General features: G+C 42.6%; 1 protein-coding gene across 4 annotated transcripts in view; it reads right to left on the bottom strand.

The window, feature by feature from the left end:
• The window catches only part of XRN1 (5'-3' exoribonuclease 1), a 68,833-nt gene that overhangs the window by 30,722 nt on the left and 16,994 nt on the right, over window positions 1-21,117 (bottom strand). For all 4 annotated transcript variants that reach the window (XM_066599502.1, XM_066599519.1, XM_066599510.1 and 1 more), the window contains exons 4-16: window positions 20,426-20,535; window positions 16,507-16,617; window positions 14,263-14,348; window positions 12,108-12,195; window positions 11,854-12,022; window positions 8,938-9,005; window positions 7,419-7,553; window positions 5,683-5,743; window positions 5,146-5,242; window positions 3,407-3,496; window positions 1,677-1,833; window positions 1,477-1,596; window positions 738-907 (exon numbers count right to left, since the gene is read on the bottom strand). In XM_066599502.1, the coding sequence (XP_066455599.1) occupies window positions 738-907; window positions 1,477-1,596; window positions 1,677-1,833; window positions 3,407-3,496; window positions 5,146-5,242; window positions 5,683-5,743; window positions 7,419-7,553; window positions 8,938-9,005; window positions 11,854-12,022; window positions 12,108-12,195; window positions 14,263-14,348; window positions 16,507-16,617; window positions 20,426-20,535 (1,462 nt within the window). The remainder of the gene's footprint in view (window positions 1-737; window positions 908-1,476; window positions 1,597-1,676; window positions 1,834-3,406; window positions 3,497-5,145; window positions 5,243-5,682; window positions 5,744-7,418; window positions 7,554-8,937; window positions 9,006-11,853; window positions 12,023-12,107; window positions 12,196-14,262; window positions 14,349-16,506; window positions 16,618-20,425; window positions 20,536-21,117) is intronic.

Here is a 21,117-nt window from a genome sequence, read left to right as displayed (position 1 = left end):
TGCTTTAGGGCAGTAACAGTTTCCCTTTAAAGAAGCGGTGTTAAGTTTTAAACTTTTTCCAGATTGACAGTATAAGAGACAAGTGCAATCAGTTGAGGCTTGAAGGCTGGGACCCCACCGATTTCATGAACAGAACCCATGTGTTGCCCCATATGGATGGTACAGACATTTCCGAGTGTCTTACTCTGTTTATCCCTATTGGACTGCCAAAGAAACAGTGGTAGCATTCATGCTCGACCATTGCTCTAATTATACAGGGGCACAGAGCCCGAAATCTAGTGACTAGTAAGAGACCAAACTGCCGAGGTGCAAACTTTAGTTTTTGTATGACATGGTTTTCACTTGTTTCCATCTTTTTAGGGAAAAACACAAAGGTGAAGTCATATATGCCAATGTGTCCTCCAAAAAAGACAGAGGAGCAGAAACTAGATCACACAAAGACTCAAGTTCACTCCTTTGTTTGGCTCATTAAAGTCAGTGGTTCGACTACGGTTCCATGTGAATACAGTTTTCTGGTATTCGAATGGAACTCCATGATGAACAGCTCAATGCAAAGCTTAACATCGTGTGAACCCAGGTCAACAGTAAAACCATTATGCTACAAAACTAATACTACATTAAAACGTCTAAATCATTTCCAGAACAAGTAATCTGATGTTTATATACACAGATAGATGACAGACTCCGCTCTGGCTGTTTCTCCAAGACAATGCAGCCAACTTTGCAAATGACCTTACCTTGCATGGCAACACTCGATGCTTTGAAACTTTTCTGGCCATGGGGAGTTGTATTTGAAGTTGGTCTCTTTGTCATACCAGTACTTCAAGCACTCACTATGCTGGTTCCTATTTTGTTCATCCTCTGTCAAGCGTTTGTTGCACGGCTCCATGGCTTCCAGCAATCGAATCTGCAGATACATAAAACAGATTTACTGCCCCGTACTCATTCAGCTTCATTTCTTAGTTATATGGGAGAAAGTTGCCTTAGGGTCAAGTTTACACCAAATGATATATGGTTTGAATGAGCGAACGGTGGCAGAGTTGACTTGGGCAGCCCGTTTACACAGGCAGATGCATCATTGGCTCATTGAGGTCTTTCACATTCGCTGTATAAAAGTTTGCAGAAAGTTTGTATGAAATGGTTATTGCCATCACAGAAACTGATGAAATATTGCTAGGTTTTGCCATCAGTTTCTGATCCATATGGTCTACTTGCTTGGTAGCCAACAATCTTGAAATTCAACAGGCCGTTTGCCAGTTTTTCCCTGTACAATGGCACCCCGACCACCCCTCCATTCTAGTGAAAATATATTTTTTGGAAACCATGTCCAATAAAGGGGGACGACCCAACTCCTCTGTAGACAACATGCTTCAGGGAATCCTGTCAATCTTAACAGGAATGTAGAATTCTAACCCAATGTCCATCTGCAGTATATACAAATATCTGCCTGCGTTCTGAGATACAATCATAACTTGCCTCATCAATGAAGGGAATCAGTACCACCGCTTCCCACTCTTGTTGCTTTCCATTAAGGTCAGTTTTAAAATCTTGCGGGTAGTAATCAATGATTAGAGAGTCTTCGCTGGTCATTAAACTCTATGGAAAGAGAAAGGCAATGTTTCCCTGATACAACAAAACACAACAGTGAGCCATGAGTTGTAAGCAGTAATGGTTACCTGATACGACTGAGGCAACAAGTCTTTACTAGCAGCAGGAAGCACAGCAAGGAGCTGCTCAAACGGCATGAAGGGTTTCCCCAAGTCAAACTTCAGCTTCAACTGGCTGATATTACAAATATCACTCAGATAAGGTGCATAATGGTAGGGGTAATACCTAAAATTCAGATCAGAGAGCTTATAAGAACAAATTGACTATTGAGAAGTATGCAAAGTCTTACATAATTTACCAGAGTGTTGGACAGCCCCAGTAAGCAGCATAGAAACAAATTAAGTTTTGTATTTAAGAAGTCTTCAATCCCTTAAGGACATGGCCTATTTTGGGGATAAGGGTGCAACGATTTTTGGGGGATTTTCATCTCCACTTTTCAAAAGCCATAACTTTTTTTTCTGTTGACGCGGCCGTAGAAGGGCTTGTTTCTTGCGTGGCGAACAGTCGTTTTTACTGGTGCCATTTTTGGGTACATAGAGACTATATTGTAAAACATTAATTTTTTAATGTTTTTTTTTCACAGCACTAATCATGCAGCATAAATGACAATACATTTTTTTTCTGTGGGTCTGTACGATTTCCCCAATAAAAACTTTTGGAATTTTTTTTTTCTAAATCGCTGCATTCAAAGTCCTATAACTATTTTTCCATGGACAGAAAGGCCTTTTTTTCTTCTTTTTGTAGCACTTTTAGGAGGTAAAACAAACAAAATAAGCATTTTGTCTCAGATTTTTGGGGTTTTTTTAATGCTTTTTTCCGTGCAGGATAAAAAGTGTGTTCAAATCTGGAACCACCATCCAGCAGGAGGCCGGCCGCTGGATCTCTTCTGATGTTGTGCTATCCACATAATGTAAGGTTACGCAATGTCGCGTTAAGTAGCCCGCTGCCATGACGTAACCTTACGTCATATGACGTGAAGGGATTAATATCCAAGTTCCTGATATTGAAACCAATCTGCCATGTTTGACTATAACATAGGTGGTGCAGAGCTTATGGCACTGCAACATTTAAGGAAATAGCAAAGTGAATTTAGGGATGGTGAAACAAGTGTGACATGTGAACCAAGTAGTGAGCGCTCAGGGACTTCAGATCAGCGTGCTGAAGGAACTGAAGTAGTTTAGCAGGCAGATCAATGTGTTTTTCTGAGCCACTTGAAAGATATGTACATTAATCACATAAGCAAGTTAATCTAATGCATATATATAGATAGATAAAGATTGTTTACTCTAAGAGTCAGATTTGTCAGATTGGTTACAGCATCACTATCTCACCATAAAGGTTCACCTGGGATGGCCAAATCTGGAACCACTTTTAAAGTGAGTCAAGTCTGAACCCACTGGACGGTTCTTCCACGAATTAAATCATTCCTGACAAGCAAGCTCAACTGCACTTCTATAAAGTACTTAACATAATCGGTTTTTACTTCAAAGCAAGTTATTCTGCATGGTGTATTGTGAGAGAAAAGAGAAGAACGCCTTCCAAGACCTAAATGCAAGCTAGAAATAAGGAAATGTAATCTCTCAATGACCGCAAAGTGAAATGTTGAAAGATAACATCGGCATGGAAAGGATAGTCGTCTGGAGAGCAGATTGGCCTACTTTGGAGCAGCCTGGAAATCCCTAGAGACTGCAATACTTTATCTTCATTACACAAGACATATGAATGCATTCAGAGACTTCCATTAAAAAGATCACTGGGGAGAGGGAAAAAAACTAAGGAATTCAAAAAAATTACCCACCAACTCCACGACTGGACTCCATGATAGTAATAGTGCAAAATCCATTGTATAGCCTGAACATAACACTCAGCTTGGTCAGCCAGAAACTCACTTTGAAGAATAAGGTGCAAAAGAGGGAAATAGAAACAAAAAAGATGAATAATGAAATAAATGGTTAAGAAGTAGTCATACACATTCAGAAATGACTGTTCAAAAACATTAAGGGAACATTTAAATAACACATGGGATCTCAATGAATGAATCATGCTCAGTGTGAACCCGCTCTCATCTGTGAAGAGACCGCGGTGTCAATGTCAGACCTGACAACTCTGGTGTTCCCTGGTAAATTCCAATCAAGGGCACAGTGCTGGGCTGTGAGAACAGGTTCCCCTACAGGTGGGCAGACCCTGATGCCACCCTCATGGAATTGGTTTCTGACTATTTGGCCAGAAACATGCAAACCAGTAGCCCGCTGGAGGTCATTTTGTAGAGCTCTGGCAGTTCTCCTCCTGTTCTTCCTCATAAAGCAGTAAATACCTGGCCTAATGGTGGGTTGATACCCTTCTATAGCCCTGCCCAACTCTTCTAGTGTAATGTCCATGATCCATGCTCGAGACTGTACTGAGAGACACTGTACACCTTCTTGTCACCGCACATATGAACGTGCCATTCCTAGAGAAGCAGGACTAGCTGTGCAACCTGACTGGGTTGCAGGTAATGCCTCATGCTATCAGTAAGGGCTCTTCTACACTGGCAATAGATTTTCCTGTGATGCAAGCGTGAGTGAAAAACGCATGATTCTGAAACCAACGATTCTCAATGGATTCATTTTCATTTGCGACGTTTTCACTCTATGTTGCAATAAAGAAAAAAAAATCTACAATATCGCTCATTATTTTCAAAGGGGCCAGCACTGCTGCAAATTAATAGGAGAAGATCGCAAAAGAGCTTTGGCATCCCCCATAGTGAGGAGAGAGGGGGGAGGCGGAGCTACAGGGGATTTCTTACCCATCTCACTACATTTGGATAAGGGGCGGGGCTAGAGGGCTTTCCAGAGAGTGGGGGCGAGGGCTAGAGAGGTTCTCATAGTAATTCTCCTCTAATCAAGAGGGCGTGGGGCTAGAGGAATCTATTCTCTAGCCCCATACCCTCTAACCCAACCTCTGTTTTCGGGGAAGCCCAGAGAAAGCCTTCTAACTCACCCCCAAGAAATGTAAGTGACTTGGGGTTATACTGTGATGCTGAAGTGTTCTCTTAATTTCTTTGAGCAGTGTATATACAAGGATACAAAATAGAAACTCTTGATTCCCACAATGTTTACCAATTAATAATTAACATGTCAGCTGAAGGGAAAAAAAAAAAAAGTTGAATCAAATCACCCTAAAGCCAACACATGAAGAAGCAGCCGCACCGTGCAGGTGCCAAGTTTTATGTGAACAGGTAATATGTTGGTTTTTTTTTTATTGCTTTACTTCTATTAAGGTCTATAAATTTGAGGTTTTTAGCTTTTTTTTTTTTTCCCATCAAAGTTCATACAATCTGATCAAAATGTGCACTAAGAAGCGAACTTCCTGCTATGGTACATATAACAGCAATGCTACATGCTTGCATATTTCTTAGCACCCACACAGTGTCTGTTTGCTTTTACAATGCAGTCATAGCAGATCTGCGTTTGCACATTTATTCCCCTTTGTTAGGATGTGCCGACTGTTTTTTTTTTTTTAGCAACACTGGTAAACCTAATTATCCTTGATACTCACTCGGACACAACCTCCACTCCCATTTTTGTCATGTAGTATGATCTCTTATATTGTCTAAACTCTGTCTCAAAAAGATCATCTTCTTCAGGATCTTCAGCTAAACCAGAGGAATGAACACAATTAAAGTTACAGTACATAGGTCAGTTGCGGTAAAAGAAAAAAAAAATCTGCAACTTATCAAAGCACACTGGAAAAAATCATCATGGTCAGCTACATAAATAGCCAAATGTTACATGGTATAGCAACTCATCTTCCACTTTGCCACCTCTCCTACTTCATTACAGCAGGGTAGTTTCAGTCTCCACACCACTAACATACATGCCATTTAAAAGGAGAGGTTTCATCAGAGACAACCCCTGAGAATGTAGCCGATCACTGCGCTTCTTGCTCCCAGCATGCCTGACAAACCACTGATTTTGCCAGGGAGAGCTGTGGCCAGCCAGATCCCAGACAGAAGTGTAATGTTGTTACACATGCCCAACAGTTGTCATGAGACAACCTTTAAATCCCAACAAAAAAGGAAATATGTTTACTTACATTTAGCATCTTCCTCGCCATCTTTTTCTAACGCACCTAAACAAAGTGCATCATCTGACACCTGAGAAAACACGAAAACAAAACAAAATCAATTCCAGTTCAACGTATATTAGGCGGGCGTCACACCTTCAGTCGGAGGGTCCCTCGCAGCGCCAACACAAAATACCGGAAGAAAAAGCACTGCGTAAAGCACCTTTTCTTCTGGACAAATACCGGACAGCCAAATGCAAATCGGACAGACCCCATGTGTCACAGTTCGGTTCAGTCATAAGACGGAGCCGTTCAGCCAGGGGATTCCCCTTTACTGCTTCCAGAACAGACCAGAAATCGGAACCAGACGTGAAGGCAGCCTCATGAATGGTGCAAAGTTACCCAGAGGTGATGTTCACTGTCATATACAGGAAATAATCCACTGCTTTTTGCAGACACCAAGTCCGATCACAAGAGTCATTTAAGTGCATTAGCAGTGCGATTAACATTCTAACCCAAAATTGACCATTTAACCCCTTGAGTGGCACGCCCGGAAAAGTTCCGTGACGAGCTCCACTGCTCATAGCAACATAGCCCGGAAGATTTCCAGGCTATGTATTACTCTGGGAGCTGCAGAGCACAATGCCACAAGCTGTGACAGTGTGCTCTGCCTGCACAGACCCACACAGAGCAGTGCAAGGGCTTTGAAAAACCAGCAGAAGATATTGCCGACATGTCGGCAATGTCCTGCTTTGTTTACAGGTTGCCATAGAGACCATCGGCTTGTCAGAAGCAAGCCGATGGTCTCTGTGGCAGGGAGAGCTGGTTGTTAGCTGTCAGAGGACAGCTAGGTACTAGCTCTTACAGCAGAGATCAGAGAAAACCTCCGATCTCTGCTGTGTTAACCCTTTACATGCTGCAGTCTATGTGACTGCAGCATGTAAAGGGCTGTCACTGCAGCATGTAAAGGGCTGTCACCATCGGACCCCCGGAATGTGATCAGGGGTCCTGATGGGTCCCTATGGAAGTCCCCTAAAGGGACAAAAAAAAATAAATTTTTTTTAATTAAAAAAAAAAAAAGTAAAAAAATTATTTAAAAAAAATAAAAAAAAACACTTGTCTCCCTTTACTTTGTAAAAAATCAAAAATACAATCACACATGTGGTATCCGTGTGCGTCGTAATGACCCAGAGAAGGAAGTTAATACATTATTTAACCCCTTAATGACATGGCCCCTTTTTTCTTTTTTCCCCATTTCTTTTTTTCCTCCCCCCTGTTTAAAAAATCACAACTTGTCCCGCAAAAAACAAGCCCTCATATGGCCATGTCAATGGAAAAATGAAAAAGTTATGGCTCTTGAGACGCAACTGCAAAACTAGTTGAAATTCAATGATTAGACCATTTTAAAAAACCTGCCCTGGTGGGCACGGCAGGGTGGTAGGAAACCTGCCACTCAAGGGGTTAAGAGGTTTTCCAAGTTAGCTCTTGTATATAGTTTTAGGCGCCCCCCCTCCTTGCTGGCCTTCCACTGGCTGCAGCAGTCCCGTGGGTAAACTACCCAAGTCACCACTGCAGCCGATGCAAATAGACGGGAGCAACACGCAGCAGGAGGTGTGTGTTTTTTTATTACACATATACATCTCCTCTCCTGCCTACACCCTACTGTCACCAATGTCAGAAAACCCCTTTAATAGTCTAATCTGCATAGCAGGACAATAATGGCCACTGGCAGCCGCTGTATCCCAATTTAGGGACAAGCCACTCACCTTGTTCTTGTTTTTCTTACAATTTTCAGCTTCCTCGGCAGCTTGGCCCGCAGCTTCATTGAGGTATTTATTGCCAACTTTACTTTCAAACCATTTTAGGTCAACAAAGATTTCATTGAAATGCTCTCGGTCAAACTGCGAACACAAGACGTGAAAGGAACGACTGAACAACTGTCTGAAGATAAGGCAATGCATTTAATAAGCCTGCATAATAAATAACTTCAGGCAATTAACATTGTGCTTACGAGTGGAAGTTTTCTTCTTGGAGTTTGAAGGAGTTTGTCTTCAAACTCCAAAAAAAGAACAAAATCCTAGAAAACACCTTTTAATATATGTGAGGTGCTACATTTTCCCTACATTAGCTGTTACAGGGGAAAGGTATTGCGGTGTCCCGCAGGTATTTCCAGCTCTCCACTTAGAGATGAAACCCAAGTGGGTGATGGGCATCTGTCACTCCATGTTCCAACAGGTCAAATGGCAAGAGGTTGTTGAAGAGACAATCTTTAGAAGGTTTTAAAATGTGAAGAGGCATTATCTGGGACAGTAATATCCTTAAAGTAGTTTAATCAATTTCCGATCTGTTGTGGCCTGACTCTTGGGACCTCCACCAATTAGCTGACTGAAGCAGTCGTGTCAGCCCACAGAGACCAGTGGCCTCTTCATTGCTCACCAAGCATAGCTTGTAAGCACTTCATAGTGGCTGTACCTGGTACTGCAGTTCAGTCTAATTCAAGTGAGCAGGACTAGACACAGTGGCTACAAAATGTACAATGGAGGCTGGTAAACCATGAAGAGACTGCAATGCTTGCTGGAGTGCTATGGCATCGTGAATCAGCTGATCAGTGGGGGCACGGGAGTTGAACCACTACCAATCTGATATTGTTGGCTTATCTGAAGTATAGGCATTAAAGTCCTGGAAAACCTCCTTAAATTTGAAGCCAATTTGAACTTCAAGAAGACCAAAAAGTATTTTTTTTTATATCTCATAATCTACCCAATGTTTTTTATCAAGCTTTGCTTCTGTATTAAAAGGTTTGCATTATTTTTTCATATGATTTCCTGTGCTTTCTGACAGCCAGAATAGCTCTATTATATATTGCATGGGCAGACCATTTGGACAAGGGGGTTAAGCTACAATAATGTATCAACATAGGATTACAGTAACTTCCCCATAGTCAGTGTTGTGCACATATTTCACAGTAATGTTTTCAGCAGTTTCATTGATAATGAAGAGTAATCAGCAATCTACTCAATGCATTGGCAAAAGTTAATTACAAGACTGCATTTACACCCATGTGAAATTATTATCTGAGCCAAAAGTTATTAAAACACCTACAATTTTCACTACCTCTTCTGGTACCATTATGATTGGTCCAACAGATTATTAAATGGTTAATTTTCATGGATGGTCTGAAAGAACTGAACAGGTTTCTAAAAGAGTCACCAGAATTTCGAACTCATTGTTATTTTATTTTCCCAAAGTCCCCCCCCCCCCAAAAAAAAACAAAACACAACTTACAGCTGAAAGTTTAGCAAGATACTTTTCAAAGTGAACCAAGTTCAAATAGCCATTCTTGTTTATGTAGCCTAAAAGATAGAAAATAAAAGCATTAAACATGTCACAGCCACTAATAAACAGCACTTAAAATGACATTTGTGAATTTATATTCATTTTATTCTACTTTTAAATCCATAATGATTTTTGAGATGTTACTCATGACGATTTAAGGGACCCGCCAGAACGTGCTACCTGTTACTATCTCTACTTTTTATATAGAACCCCATCCCTTCAGCAAGACAGTAAATTCTGAGGATACTGCTCTTCCATCAAGAGTGCAACAGTTTTTACCCTGTATACAAAGCAAAGAAAACTGCATGGACACGGCCGTCTATAAATAAAGTGTAATGATATTAAAGGGCCACTCTAGTGAAAACAGGTTTTTCCATCCCTCTCCCCCCTCTGTCACACTCTGGAGGTCTCCTCTGTGTACTGCTGTCACTTCAAAGCAGTGCAACCTCCTGTCTGAGGGGGATCAGATGCCATCTCGATGCTGAGATTTCTGCTTTCACTATTTTGTGCGGTCAACCCCATGCTGTACCAGCGCAGTATTACATGAGCAGTTAGAGACTGCACCATCTCTGCTTAGGGGGAAAATATGACCATTATATTCTGTGCTCCTAGAGCTGAACGACAGACCATAAGTATACAGTCAGGAGGAGGAGCGGTGATCTCCTTCATTATAACTGTGTGACGGGAGCCTCTGATCATCAGCAGTAACTGATAGACCTTACCACAGAAACTCCTATCACACAGGAATTATCCAGATTGAAAAACTAACTTTGATTTATGCTCTAAGGCTAGTCAATCTGCGCTGCTCAGAATGGAGATCCCATGACTCAGATAGAAAGGAATACCTAACCAAGGTAATACATACAAGCATACATACATACATACATACATACATACATACATACACACACACACACACTTTATACATACACACACTATATACATACACACATATACATATACACACACATACATACACACTAACTAATATATTAGTGCATTGTTACATAATGAATGAAGAAAAAGTAGTAATAGAAAAAGCCCTTTAAAATTAATGGTCAACCCTTTCACTTCCTATGAGATATGTAGTAAGTCATAACTTTAATAACACTGCTGCGACACATGTAAGGGCTTCAAGTGAGATCTTGGTATCATATTTAAGCTCAAATCTTAGCTGCTAAAATGATACCAGGATAAAAGCTACTTGCATATTTGAGGTGCAGCTCTCATGTGAGGTTGGAGAGCAAGATAAAAAGTTTTACTTCCTGGTTGTGTGTTGGAGGGGTGGAAGAGGAAAAGCTGCAAGTCACAACAGAAAGATCACTATCTTTTACTGTCATCTCTCCTACTGTGCAGCCTTCATTAACCACAGGGGGAGCAATAGAACAGGTTTGTTACTTATGGTAAAATTCATTATTCGTCAAATGTTCATTGGGAACACAGTTAGGCTCCCTGTCCCCGGGCGTTGCGATATCCCGCGGCGGATCTCCACCGTGGAAGCAGGAGACTGCAGATGGCTCTCCACGGTCAGCCTATGCTGCGATTTGCCGCCCGTGAGCGGATAATTGCTATGATTTTCTGCTGGTAGACAGGGGGGGGGGGGGGGGCGGCGCTCTCCATAGCAACGCAAAGACAATGAAGACTGGAAAGTGTTCCCATCAGGAGGGAGGCTAAATAAAGCCCCATTTACATGCAACCATTTTCGCTCAAAGTTAGTTTAAACAATGGTTCTTGAGCGATCATTGTTGCATGCAAATGCTTCCATCTTTTATTCTTCAGCTGAATGATGATTTTTAGGTGAGCATAAAATCCATTGTTCAGCCTGGAGAGAGATAGCAGGGACCGCAAGCTGTGTTCTCCATGGGAGCAGCTGATTATATGGTATTCAGCTGGCAGCCCATGCAAAGTTCAGACCACATGCCAGGATTTGCAAATAGCTGCTGGAGGCTTATTTACATGCAAATGAAGCTGATAAAGTGCTAATGTGCATTAGTGCCCATTAGTACTTTATACAAAATGATCGCTAGAACTATCAATTTTTCAATCATTTGAAAGATTGTCTTTGCACGTAAATGGGCCTTACGTTGCCAATCCGCAAAAGGCGCATGCAAACTTATTAGGGTGGTATCAAGTAGGGAGGCTGATGCCTTTGTACTTTAGCAGTTAAGCTGTTCTGAAAGCAGATTTGGACAGACTAATTGGTGGTATGTACAATCAAACTCCTGCTTGGCGAGTACATTTGATGTTTGTAGGAGTTGAGGGAAGAAACGGACTCGATACTCAAAAGAGCGAAGAACAGGCGAGACAGTCCCGAGAGGAAGTTACTGTGTATTGCCCGGTGTGCTATTGCCAAAAAAAAATGGAAACTCTGATCATGGTTGAATCAACACTAAAAATTCCAGCTTGATCTTGTGCAGTACATTGCATGGAGGCATTTGTGCGTTGAAAGTGTTGGGTGGTATGTTCTCAGTATGCCAGATACATAGTTTCAGAAAATATATGGGTGGTGGGAGTGTGTGATTATTATCATTATACAGCTTTTATTTGTACATGTCAGAAGTGTAAAAATTGTACTGGAACACCATGGCAGCAATAAAAAAAAAAAAAAAAAAGTGGGTGTTCAAGAACGGGGCTCGCATGTGTACTGCTGCCATTGCTCAGTACATAGCATGGACAGCCCTGTACATTAGCTCAGCCCGATTCACAGCACTCCTGTAAACAGAGTTCACACACTGATCACCTAGCCTGAGGATAGGTAATTAATGGTATATAGTCTCAGAACCCCACCCACCCCTTTTTTTTTACCCCTTTTTTCGTAAAACCCCTTTAAACAATGCATCCCCCAATATAGTTAAGAGTACGTACCTCCAAGTTCTGGTAAGACACTCATGTACGTTCTATACAACAGAGGCAGTGCATCATGGTTAATGTGCAAATGAGGTAGATGAGGAATAAAATCATTGCCCACAAGAAATCCCATTAAAATCCAGTCATCAATTATTCTGTCTATATCATATTCAAATGAGATCTTGTCCTGGAAGGAAGAACATTTCCATGAATTTCATTCTTTTTTTTTAAAGGGCATTAAAAGTGAAGCACATTTAATAGATGAAACTTACTCTTAAAGATGAAAATTCATAGTCAATATATTCTCTCATTAATGACAAGTGCAGCAGATGAAATGTGGTTTCTTCTGGTGCAGAAACTCTGAAAACAGATGAAAAAGAATACGTGTTTTTTTTTTCTCCTGAAGAGGCATCTTAGTTCTTCCAACTGAAACTATAGTATTTTATAATGACATGATCAGCCAATCCAACCTTAGAGGGACACAGGAGGGTTATCAGAGACACAAATCCATGCATAAACTAAAAATACGGATGTTGTAGCACCTATTAGGAGAAAGTGGGACATTAAAACCAGCCTCCCTCCACCTGTGATTTTAGGCCTGAGCAACCAGAAACAACTCCTCCAACCGGGCATACTACACAATGCAAGATGTAGAACCTATACTGAGCAGCAAGTAGTGGCAATGAGTATCCATGCCCAGCCAAGTAGGGACTCTTCAGAGTCCCTACTCTCTCTGCTGCATTCTTAGAGCATTTACTTAGACCGATGAAGAAATTCAGAAGTAGTCTTTCAGTAGTAGTCTTCTCATAGACGTTGCATACAGCAGCACAACCCTCCAACTCCTGTACCTGTTAGTACAATATAACTTTTAGGGGAGTAGTATCTTCATCTTAGCACCATTCCAGTCAAATCTAAAACCTTAAAGCGGCTCCATTCCTATCACCCTCAACAAACTGGTTTTGCCAAGACAAGCCACTGCAATGGGAATGCAGAATTACATGGTGGTTATTCAAATGGATGTCTATTCATGTCATGCAAGAATGGCTCAAGTCCACCAGAACAAGAGCCTCATATAGTGTAGCTCTCAATTCTGGCTCACAGAGGGGATCTCAAGCTGCAATTCTTCTCTATGACATCCATATGAATAATGGTTGTCCTAATGAGATGGCTCCTTTGAGGCCAATCTCAACCTACAATTTTTTTTTTTATAAAAGAATCCATTGAGAGTTAAATACATTCAAACTACTAACGACCACTTGTCTGAGTATGTATGTATGTGTTTCTTATGCGCCACCCCTGGTGATGTCACCGCTCCACCCCCTGGTGACATCATTGAAGGTCCAACAACATATATAAAACAGAGTCAGGCTGACAGAAGAGCAACACAGTTAGGGCTCTTGAAAAGGGGAGGACAAAAATAACAAAATGAGAATACAACTAAACCGCTAATATGTCAGACACAACTCAGCAGTCCTGACAGAAGACACTGACCTACCTCCACCACAGAGATCCGGTGGGCTGAAGGACTTGTGGTGTCAGTGCTGTGGGAGGAGCCTGTGTTTGTCTTGTGTGAGAATCAAGCTGCTGTGTGTGTGATGTGTGGGGATCATAATGCATGTACCATGTAGCAGAGCTGTGTGGCACACTGCACCACCAGAAACATTGGTACTATAATTTCCTAATAATTACTAGTAAATTCCTTGTAATGCACATAACCACTCTAAATAGAGCGCTTACTAACAAGTGCAAAAAACGTAACAAAAGTCCTATCCTACACGATGCTTCACATTTTAAACACAGAATATAAAGCATTTAAAACGAACCTCTAATACACAGCTTCTATAAAGCAAAAGTTAAGAAACTTTGTAGTATCTTATTACAAAACATGCCCCTTCCTCTGATTATCGGACTCCTCTTCTTTCATCCCTGTCCCCTGCACTCAAGGACTCTGAATTCACCTATTGAAAATCCTGTGCTGTACAGATTTAGTTTCACTGAGGGCTCATCTTAGAGCTCCCCATAGGTCCTGCTCCTTTATCTCTCTGTAGTAACCCCCAGATGCAGCTACAGCAGTACTGAGCAGTGTAGATGTAAATCAACACTGTGGTGAGATAAGCAGCCCCTTTTCTTCTGTGCATCTCTATTATTCAAATGCTTCCTCCTCCTCCTTACTTCTCCATAAACGTCTGCTGGTAGAAGCTGTAGTCTAATCCATCAGAGCTAGTAATCTACTTTGATCACCACCTCTTATGTATGGATTTTATCAGTGAACTGGGCGATTAATACAGGAGGCAGGGGTAAGAGAGGTATCCAATAAGTGGAGAAGGAAGAACTTTCTGTAACAAGATTACAAAGCGTCTCACCTTCACCAAGTTCAGAAAGCAGTGAAGCAGGCATGTAGATGTAATGATTGGAACAATCACCTACCTTTTTTGATTCTTCTTCCCACCAAAGCGAACCTCTTCTCTTAAAAGAGAGAAGTGAACTTCATGGCTTGTTAAACCAAGCATAATCTGTACAAAGAGTCATCAAATTAAAGGTTAGCGATACATTCTTCAGAACTTACCAACTACCACATCTATCTAAAGGCTTTCACTAAAAAGTGCTTGTATATTTTTTGGACGTACCGTATTAAATGGCATAATACAGAAGCAACCTATGAAAGACGTATCAGTGAAATGTGTGCTGTGTGTAGTTTATGTGGCTGCTGTATAATCAGTAGCTGGACTCATGGTGAGGAGTATATGTGTTTCTGCCTTACATTTAAGGGCTCTTTCAGAGTAAGTGCATGCCCCGACTGAATGATGAATGAGGATTTGTTCGTCGTTCTGTTTCTACGTGTATAAAACTGAACAGGTTGGCCCATGTAATCAGGCAGTTCATCCATGAACGACTGTTCACTGTGAATGGAGGCGGGCTGAAACTATCCTCGGTGGCTCCGCCTCCATTCAGTGGCGATGATCATTCACGCGTAAAAGTACAGGAACAATCATCGCTAGGTTGACCTGTGTGCCCGACAGATTGTCTCATGTAAAAAGGGCCCTAAGACATATGGAACTGGACTTATCTGGTGAAGTCCGTCTTTCAGTACGTCCTGATACATTACCTTGCCTCTATATACACTGAACAGTATGTCAGGTTCAGAAAACAAGATAACACATGTATTAGGCCTCATGTCCACGGGGAAAATCAGGCCCGCTACGGATTCTACATGGAGAATCTGCAGCGGGTCCCTCCTGCCCCGCGGACATGAGCGCTGAAAATAGGAATTTAAAAGAATTTACCCATCCGGAGCGGTTCGGAAAAGTCTTCTCTTCCTCACGGCCGGATCTTCTTTTTCGGCCGGCGGATGAACTCGTCACGGCTGCGGCACGTCGCCGACGTGCCGCGCGCATGTGCCGGGCACATCCGCCGAGCCGAAGCAAGAAAGATGCGGCCGTGAGGAAGAGAAGACCTTCCCGGTCCGCTCCGGATGGGTAAATTCTTTTAAATTCCTATTTTAGGTCTCCCGCGGCTTCCATAGTGCCATATGTAAATAAATTTTCACTTTTGAGAATTCTGCTATGCGCCTTTTTCCTTTTTTGGGGCAGATATATACTGTCTATATCTAACTAAACTTGTACTACAACACAAACATAACTGACAGACAAGGGGATTCGGGGGGGGGGGGGTAGGAGAGAGGGTAGGGTTGGGGGCGTTATGACCCATGAATCTTTGGCGTCAATTTGAACACTGTTTAAGGCGGCAGGGCCCAGCTCTGAGCCGCCCCATGCCCCCCTTTTTTTTTTTTAAATCACTTTTATTGACCATCCGCGGGTATTTATCTACCCGCGGGTGGTCAATGCATCCCTATGGGACGCGGATCCGCGCGCGGGAGAAGAGTTAAAATCCGCTGCGGATTTTAATTCTTCTTTTGCCCGTGGACATGAGGCCTTAGGAAAATTATTTGTAAATGTAAAATAAACAATTAGTGGGGGAAAAAAGGAAGGTAAGAAAGTTTGTCATTTGTAGCTTTAGAGCTTGCACACCTTTTGTAACATGGACCCAGGAAAATGTGACACGTGGTCCAACTGGTTGTAATGGGCAAGGTCATTAGGCTATGTTCATTTGCTGAGGAATCTGCACCAAAATATAGACAGAACGTCGAGAACACTAAGCGAATGGTGTTTTAAGCAACCCCATTAAACTCCCAGCAGGAGAAAATAAATAAAAAAGTTGTATAGGAGGCATGCTGGGGATTTTCAAATTTGCAGAATTCCCTACTGTAACTATGTTGGGAACACCATGTATTTTCATTGCCGGTTTCATTCATTGCAATGGAAATAGTAAAATCTTGGTAACAGATTCTGGGGTGGATTTACACAGTACCTCAGAGTACTCCCCACCATGCGAAATCCCCCAGGATGCGAGGGGTCTTCACGTTAAGACAAAAAGCAAACCTTCAGCCATGGCAGGAGGATCACAGAGTACTCCCTTTGCTTTGAATGGAACTCAGGACGCTGCTGCCAGTCAAATTGCATGGGCGCTGCGATGCGAGAGCACGCACAAGTTAGAACATGCCACGATTTGTTTCTCTCATAGCATCGCCATGCAAGTAACAATCGCTGATGTGAGACCCCATTTAAAAGAATAATGTTCTGAATAACTAACCCTTAATTCACAAGTACTTACCAAATCAGCATCTAACCCATAAAGGCAGTGCCGTGTATTTGGATCATGATCTGGTTTTGCTTTCTCAGATCGTATAAACTCCATTATTTTATGTTCTCCTTCACCTGGAGTCTGGAAACAGAAAAAAAAGGACATTTTTTCATTGATAAATATAAAAGATTAAAAAAAAATAAAGTTTCGATGATTTCCATTTAAATAACGTCAAGCAGAAGCTACATTTGTTTAGATATATAGATTTTTTTTCTACTTCCTTTACCACATCAGGGGTTTTAAGAAGTCATCAATACCAACTGATAGTTTAAGGTATGCTGCTCTGAACCCCGTCATTTGACCCCCACCCCAATTTTTGGTTAGCAGTTTAGTCTTTAACAATCCTCAGCGACCCTCCCCTCCCACCATGTTTTTTGGTTTTGCACTGCTTCTTTCAGTTGTGTGATATCCATACCAGTATCCGCTCTGACAGTATCAGCTATCGTGTCCTTTTGCGTCTGGGTCTTCTTTTGCCACTGATCTGTCCAAGCATTATAGATTTTTCTAGTGACTCTGCTCGCATTACATGGCCAAAATACGTGAGTCTGGGTCCATTCATCTTCCCCTTCAGTGATATATAAGGTCTTATACGATTCAGGACTTCTCTGTTTGTTACTCTTACCATCCAGGGCATACATAGCAGTTTTCGCCAGCACCACAGCTCCAACGCATCAATCCTCCTATCAGCTTTCTCTCACAATCCAGCTTTCACATCCATACATGGCTATGAGGATAACGGTGGCTTGCACTATCCTGCCGTAAGATGCTATACTGATATCCCTACTTTTCCAGAGGTTGTCCATGTTTAGCATCGCGCTTCGCCCCAATGCTATCCTACGTTTTATCTCTGGCATAGATTCTGCAGCCTGGTCAATTTTTGAGCTAAGGAAGGAGAAGTCTAGCATGAATTCTATGGCCTTATTGTCGATTTTCAGGTAGAGGGGGTGGGGGGGGGGGGGGCTAGATTTTCACCGTCGCCCAGAGGAGGAAACGCAGGTACCAGGACTCTTGTAGTTGTGGATACATGCCAGGGGTAGAGCAAGGGGATACTGGCTGGCTCCCAGAAAGGCGCAGGTGGCTAATTTGAGCCCTGCCACTAGTGGCTAGTGCTTATGGACGAGAATGCCTCTGGGAGGAGGAAGGAGAGGTGGGTCCACCGAAACTATGGCTAAGGCCCAAAAGTATAGAAGAGATATTGGGGCCTAGGGAAAGGACAGAAAGTGACTGAAGAGAGCCAGTTACCAGCCCCTATAGTAGAATATGGCCTAGCACCAAGCCTGGGTCCTCACCACCAACCGCCGCATAGAGTAATGGAGAAGGCCCTGGAGAAGTGGAGAATGGTAGAGGCACATGGCCCCTGGCAGCAGGGAAAGAGTTGATCCCTAGAGACACCTGAAATGGGGGGACGGTGACAGACAGTCGAGGTGATAAGGTTCAGGCATTGACAGAATGTGGGTCAGGGGGAGTGGTGCCATACTTACCTAGTCCCGTTTATTCATCTCGTCTTGATCCTCTTCACTTTGGTGCCCCCAGAGCACCAGCAGGGTCACTTAATGATGAAAAATCATTGAAAAGTGGTGCGGGGTTGTGGAGGAGTGAGAGCAGGTAACAATCTCAGGTAAATGGTAGGAAGCAGATTAGTTAGTGCTACTCTGGTCCACTTTGTCTGCTTGGAGGATGGAGTAATTGTCTATGCAGCACTGTTTACCCTCCCCACTTGGGGATAATCAGGGAAGCTAGATCAGCCCCAATTCCCTGCTAGAGGAGAAGCAAGCAAATAAACTAAATATACTAAAGTAAGAAAAGATGGAAGACCTGCAGAGAAGGCAGTCTGCCTCCTACAGACACCAAGCTAAAACACATTACGTTCAGCACCAGCAGGAAAGAGAAAGGCTGGTGGGAGAAGCTAACACTTTTTTTTCTTAGTATCTGCCTCCTAGTGGCAGTAGCTACCCCCAAGGTCCTGCTGTGTCCCCCAATGACATGGATGAGAAAAACACTTTCCTGCCATTGTAGGACTTGTATCCTGCATTTATTACTAGTTTACTCTTCACAGGCTCTAACGCTCAATCTTCCCTGAGCTGGTCGGTGCAGACTAGCTATTATTCTGCTCTCCTGTGTGTGCAGCATATGGGACACCATGTCTTCTTCTGCATCTCTGTAGCACACACTCAGAAGTGCTAGTATCATGGATGACAATATACAGCAGTAACAGAGAGGAGCAAATGTGATTTCAGTAGCTGTGAAACAGTAAATACAGCAGCTGCGATTATATAAAACGAGATGTGAGTAACATAGACTGTTAGTATAAAAACATAATAGGAAATAGTATTATAGATATACCCGTATATAAAAGTGTAAGTTTTAAACGCATGCGATATGTATTTTATGGATATGTATTTTATATACACGCATATACTGTACTAAGTGGTGGCATCCATATTCCGGTTCCAATCTTAACATTCCAATTTAAATCTAACACCCAAAGAAAGGAACACACTTTCACCTTTTTCTATAACTATATATCCTTTATTGGTAGAGAAAGGGTTAAAAACAACCCGCTATGTGGTTCGCAAAGGGTTACAGCCCATTAAGGACCATAATATGTGTAATAGTAATCCATCAAACACCGTATGAAATAACTGTTTGGATCAGCATGTCCATAATAGCGCAACAAATGTGCAAGAATTACAGCACAAATAACCAGGAAACCCTGTTAAACTAGGGGACATCAGGTCGCTTGTAGTCACCCAGGAGACGGCGTAAACATGGGAGCCCCACACGTGACTTCTATGTCAACGTCACATGAGGAGGAGCCAGATACGGCGCCTAGCGCTAATGCACAGCCAGTACTACCGAGATACATGCGCTATGATCGACAGACTATGTAACGAATAGGGAATGGAGGACATAGCTCCACCCCTAGGACGTCTGACGTCATGACGTCATCACGCATGGAGACGCCGGGCGGACGGCCCGCCCCTCCCGCTGCGCTCCGCTCGGTGGGGACGCCGAGACTGATCCTACTCATCACACCGGGACGTATAGGATGACCACTACTTAAATGTGAGTTGTTTTAAGTGATAACATGTAATTTTATGCTGTCTGTGCTTGATAAAGTCGTATGTTACGACGAAACGCGTTGCACTACAACAGCACTGAGTATGCAGAGATTGCATTAATAAAACGTTGAAGCGAGTGATGTTTGCAGCCTGATCCGGGGGTTCGGGTCCCGAGAGCGCGGGCAACTTTTCTTTTCATCTTACTAGTATCATGGATGACAATATACAGCAGTAACAGAGAGGAGCAAATGTGATTTCAGTAGCTGTGAAACAGTACATACAGCAGCTGGTCCTCTGATGCTCTTTACTACCGGCACGCAGCAGCGACAGCCCAAGAAAGGGTCAGAAGTGGTGTCGTGTCTCCTTAAGGAGAGCACCCAAAAAGAGTGTGGAGACACCTAGGGGGTGAGTGGGTCAGGGGATGGTATAGTCTCTCCTCAAGGAGAGCACCCAGAAGGGGTATGGGGACACCTAAAAGTAGAGAAACTTATAAGGCGATGTTAGCTCCTCTGGGAAAGTTATGCAAATAAGAAAGATGGAAAAATACTACAACGCCATACAGATAGCGTGTAGAGGTATTTTTCCATCCAATTTGCATAAACCCAAGAAAGGGACATGCGCCTGCTACAGCTAATCACTGGTCGAAGTGACCTGGTGATTGGTTGCATCTGTATGTTGTTGGTGACCTCAATGCTGGCTCACTGCAGTCGGAATCGGAGACCAAGTGAGTGAACTGACTGACAACAGGGAAGGAACGAGATATGGCAAGCTTAGTATGACATACATACATACATACAACAAATGGAGTTTGGGCAGCATATACTGACCTCATGACCAGACAAGTAGATGTCTACTCCGTGCCAGGACTTGTCTGTGGATATCTTCATATTTACAAAATACTTCAGATGCTCATGTAGGCGAGCCATGAATTCCGTACCTTAAAAGAAAGAAAATATTAAAAAAAACAAGACAAAACTGGACAATCGAGGTTTTGAAAACTATCTTTCAAGACAAGCAAAATAGATTTTCCTCAAAAGTTATCAAACGCAGAGGTGACGACTATTACTAAGGTTATGCACACATCTGCACTTTTTTGCAGGGAAGGTTGCTGTCAGTTCATTGACAAATGAAGACAAATGTAGGGGGAAGAAATTCCTGTATTGTGAAGTTTTCCTGCTTTTGCACAGCAGACCATGGATTTACAACTTTGTATGTGCTGGACATCTCAACTTCCTCCTCTAGATGCAGCCTGTTCAGAAAGCAATGGTGTAAGGGTGGCATGCTAAATGCCAGTGTGTGCAGCTCACCGCTCATCAAGGCTTCTACCATTCTGGATTCCAGGTACATTCTTTAACAAAGGGTTATTGTGGTCAATGTTGGTGTCCGAACCCACAGCCCATATGCAATTGTGTATGAGCGGCGGGTACCCACATCATTGCTAAGTGGAGGTGCGGGAAATACAAAAGAAAAAACCCTGTACTGATCATGACCGCCTGCGAGCCTCCACGGTCATGCGCAA

Source organism: Eleutherodactylus coqui, chromosome 1 (genome assembly GCF_035609145.1).
Source record: "Eleutherodactylus coqui strain aEleCoq1 chromosome 1, aEleCoq1.hap1, whole genome shotgun sequence".
NCBI lineage: Eukaryota > Metazoa > Chordata > Amphibia > Anura > Eleutherodactylidae > Eleutherodactylus > Eleutherodactylus coqui.
This window is presented reverse-complemented; position numbering and strand designations above follow the sequence as displayed.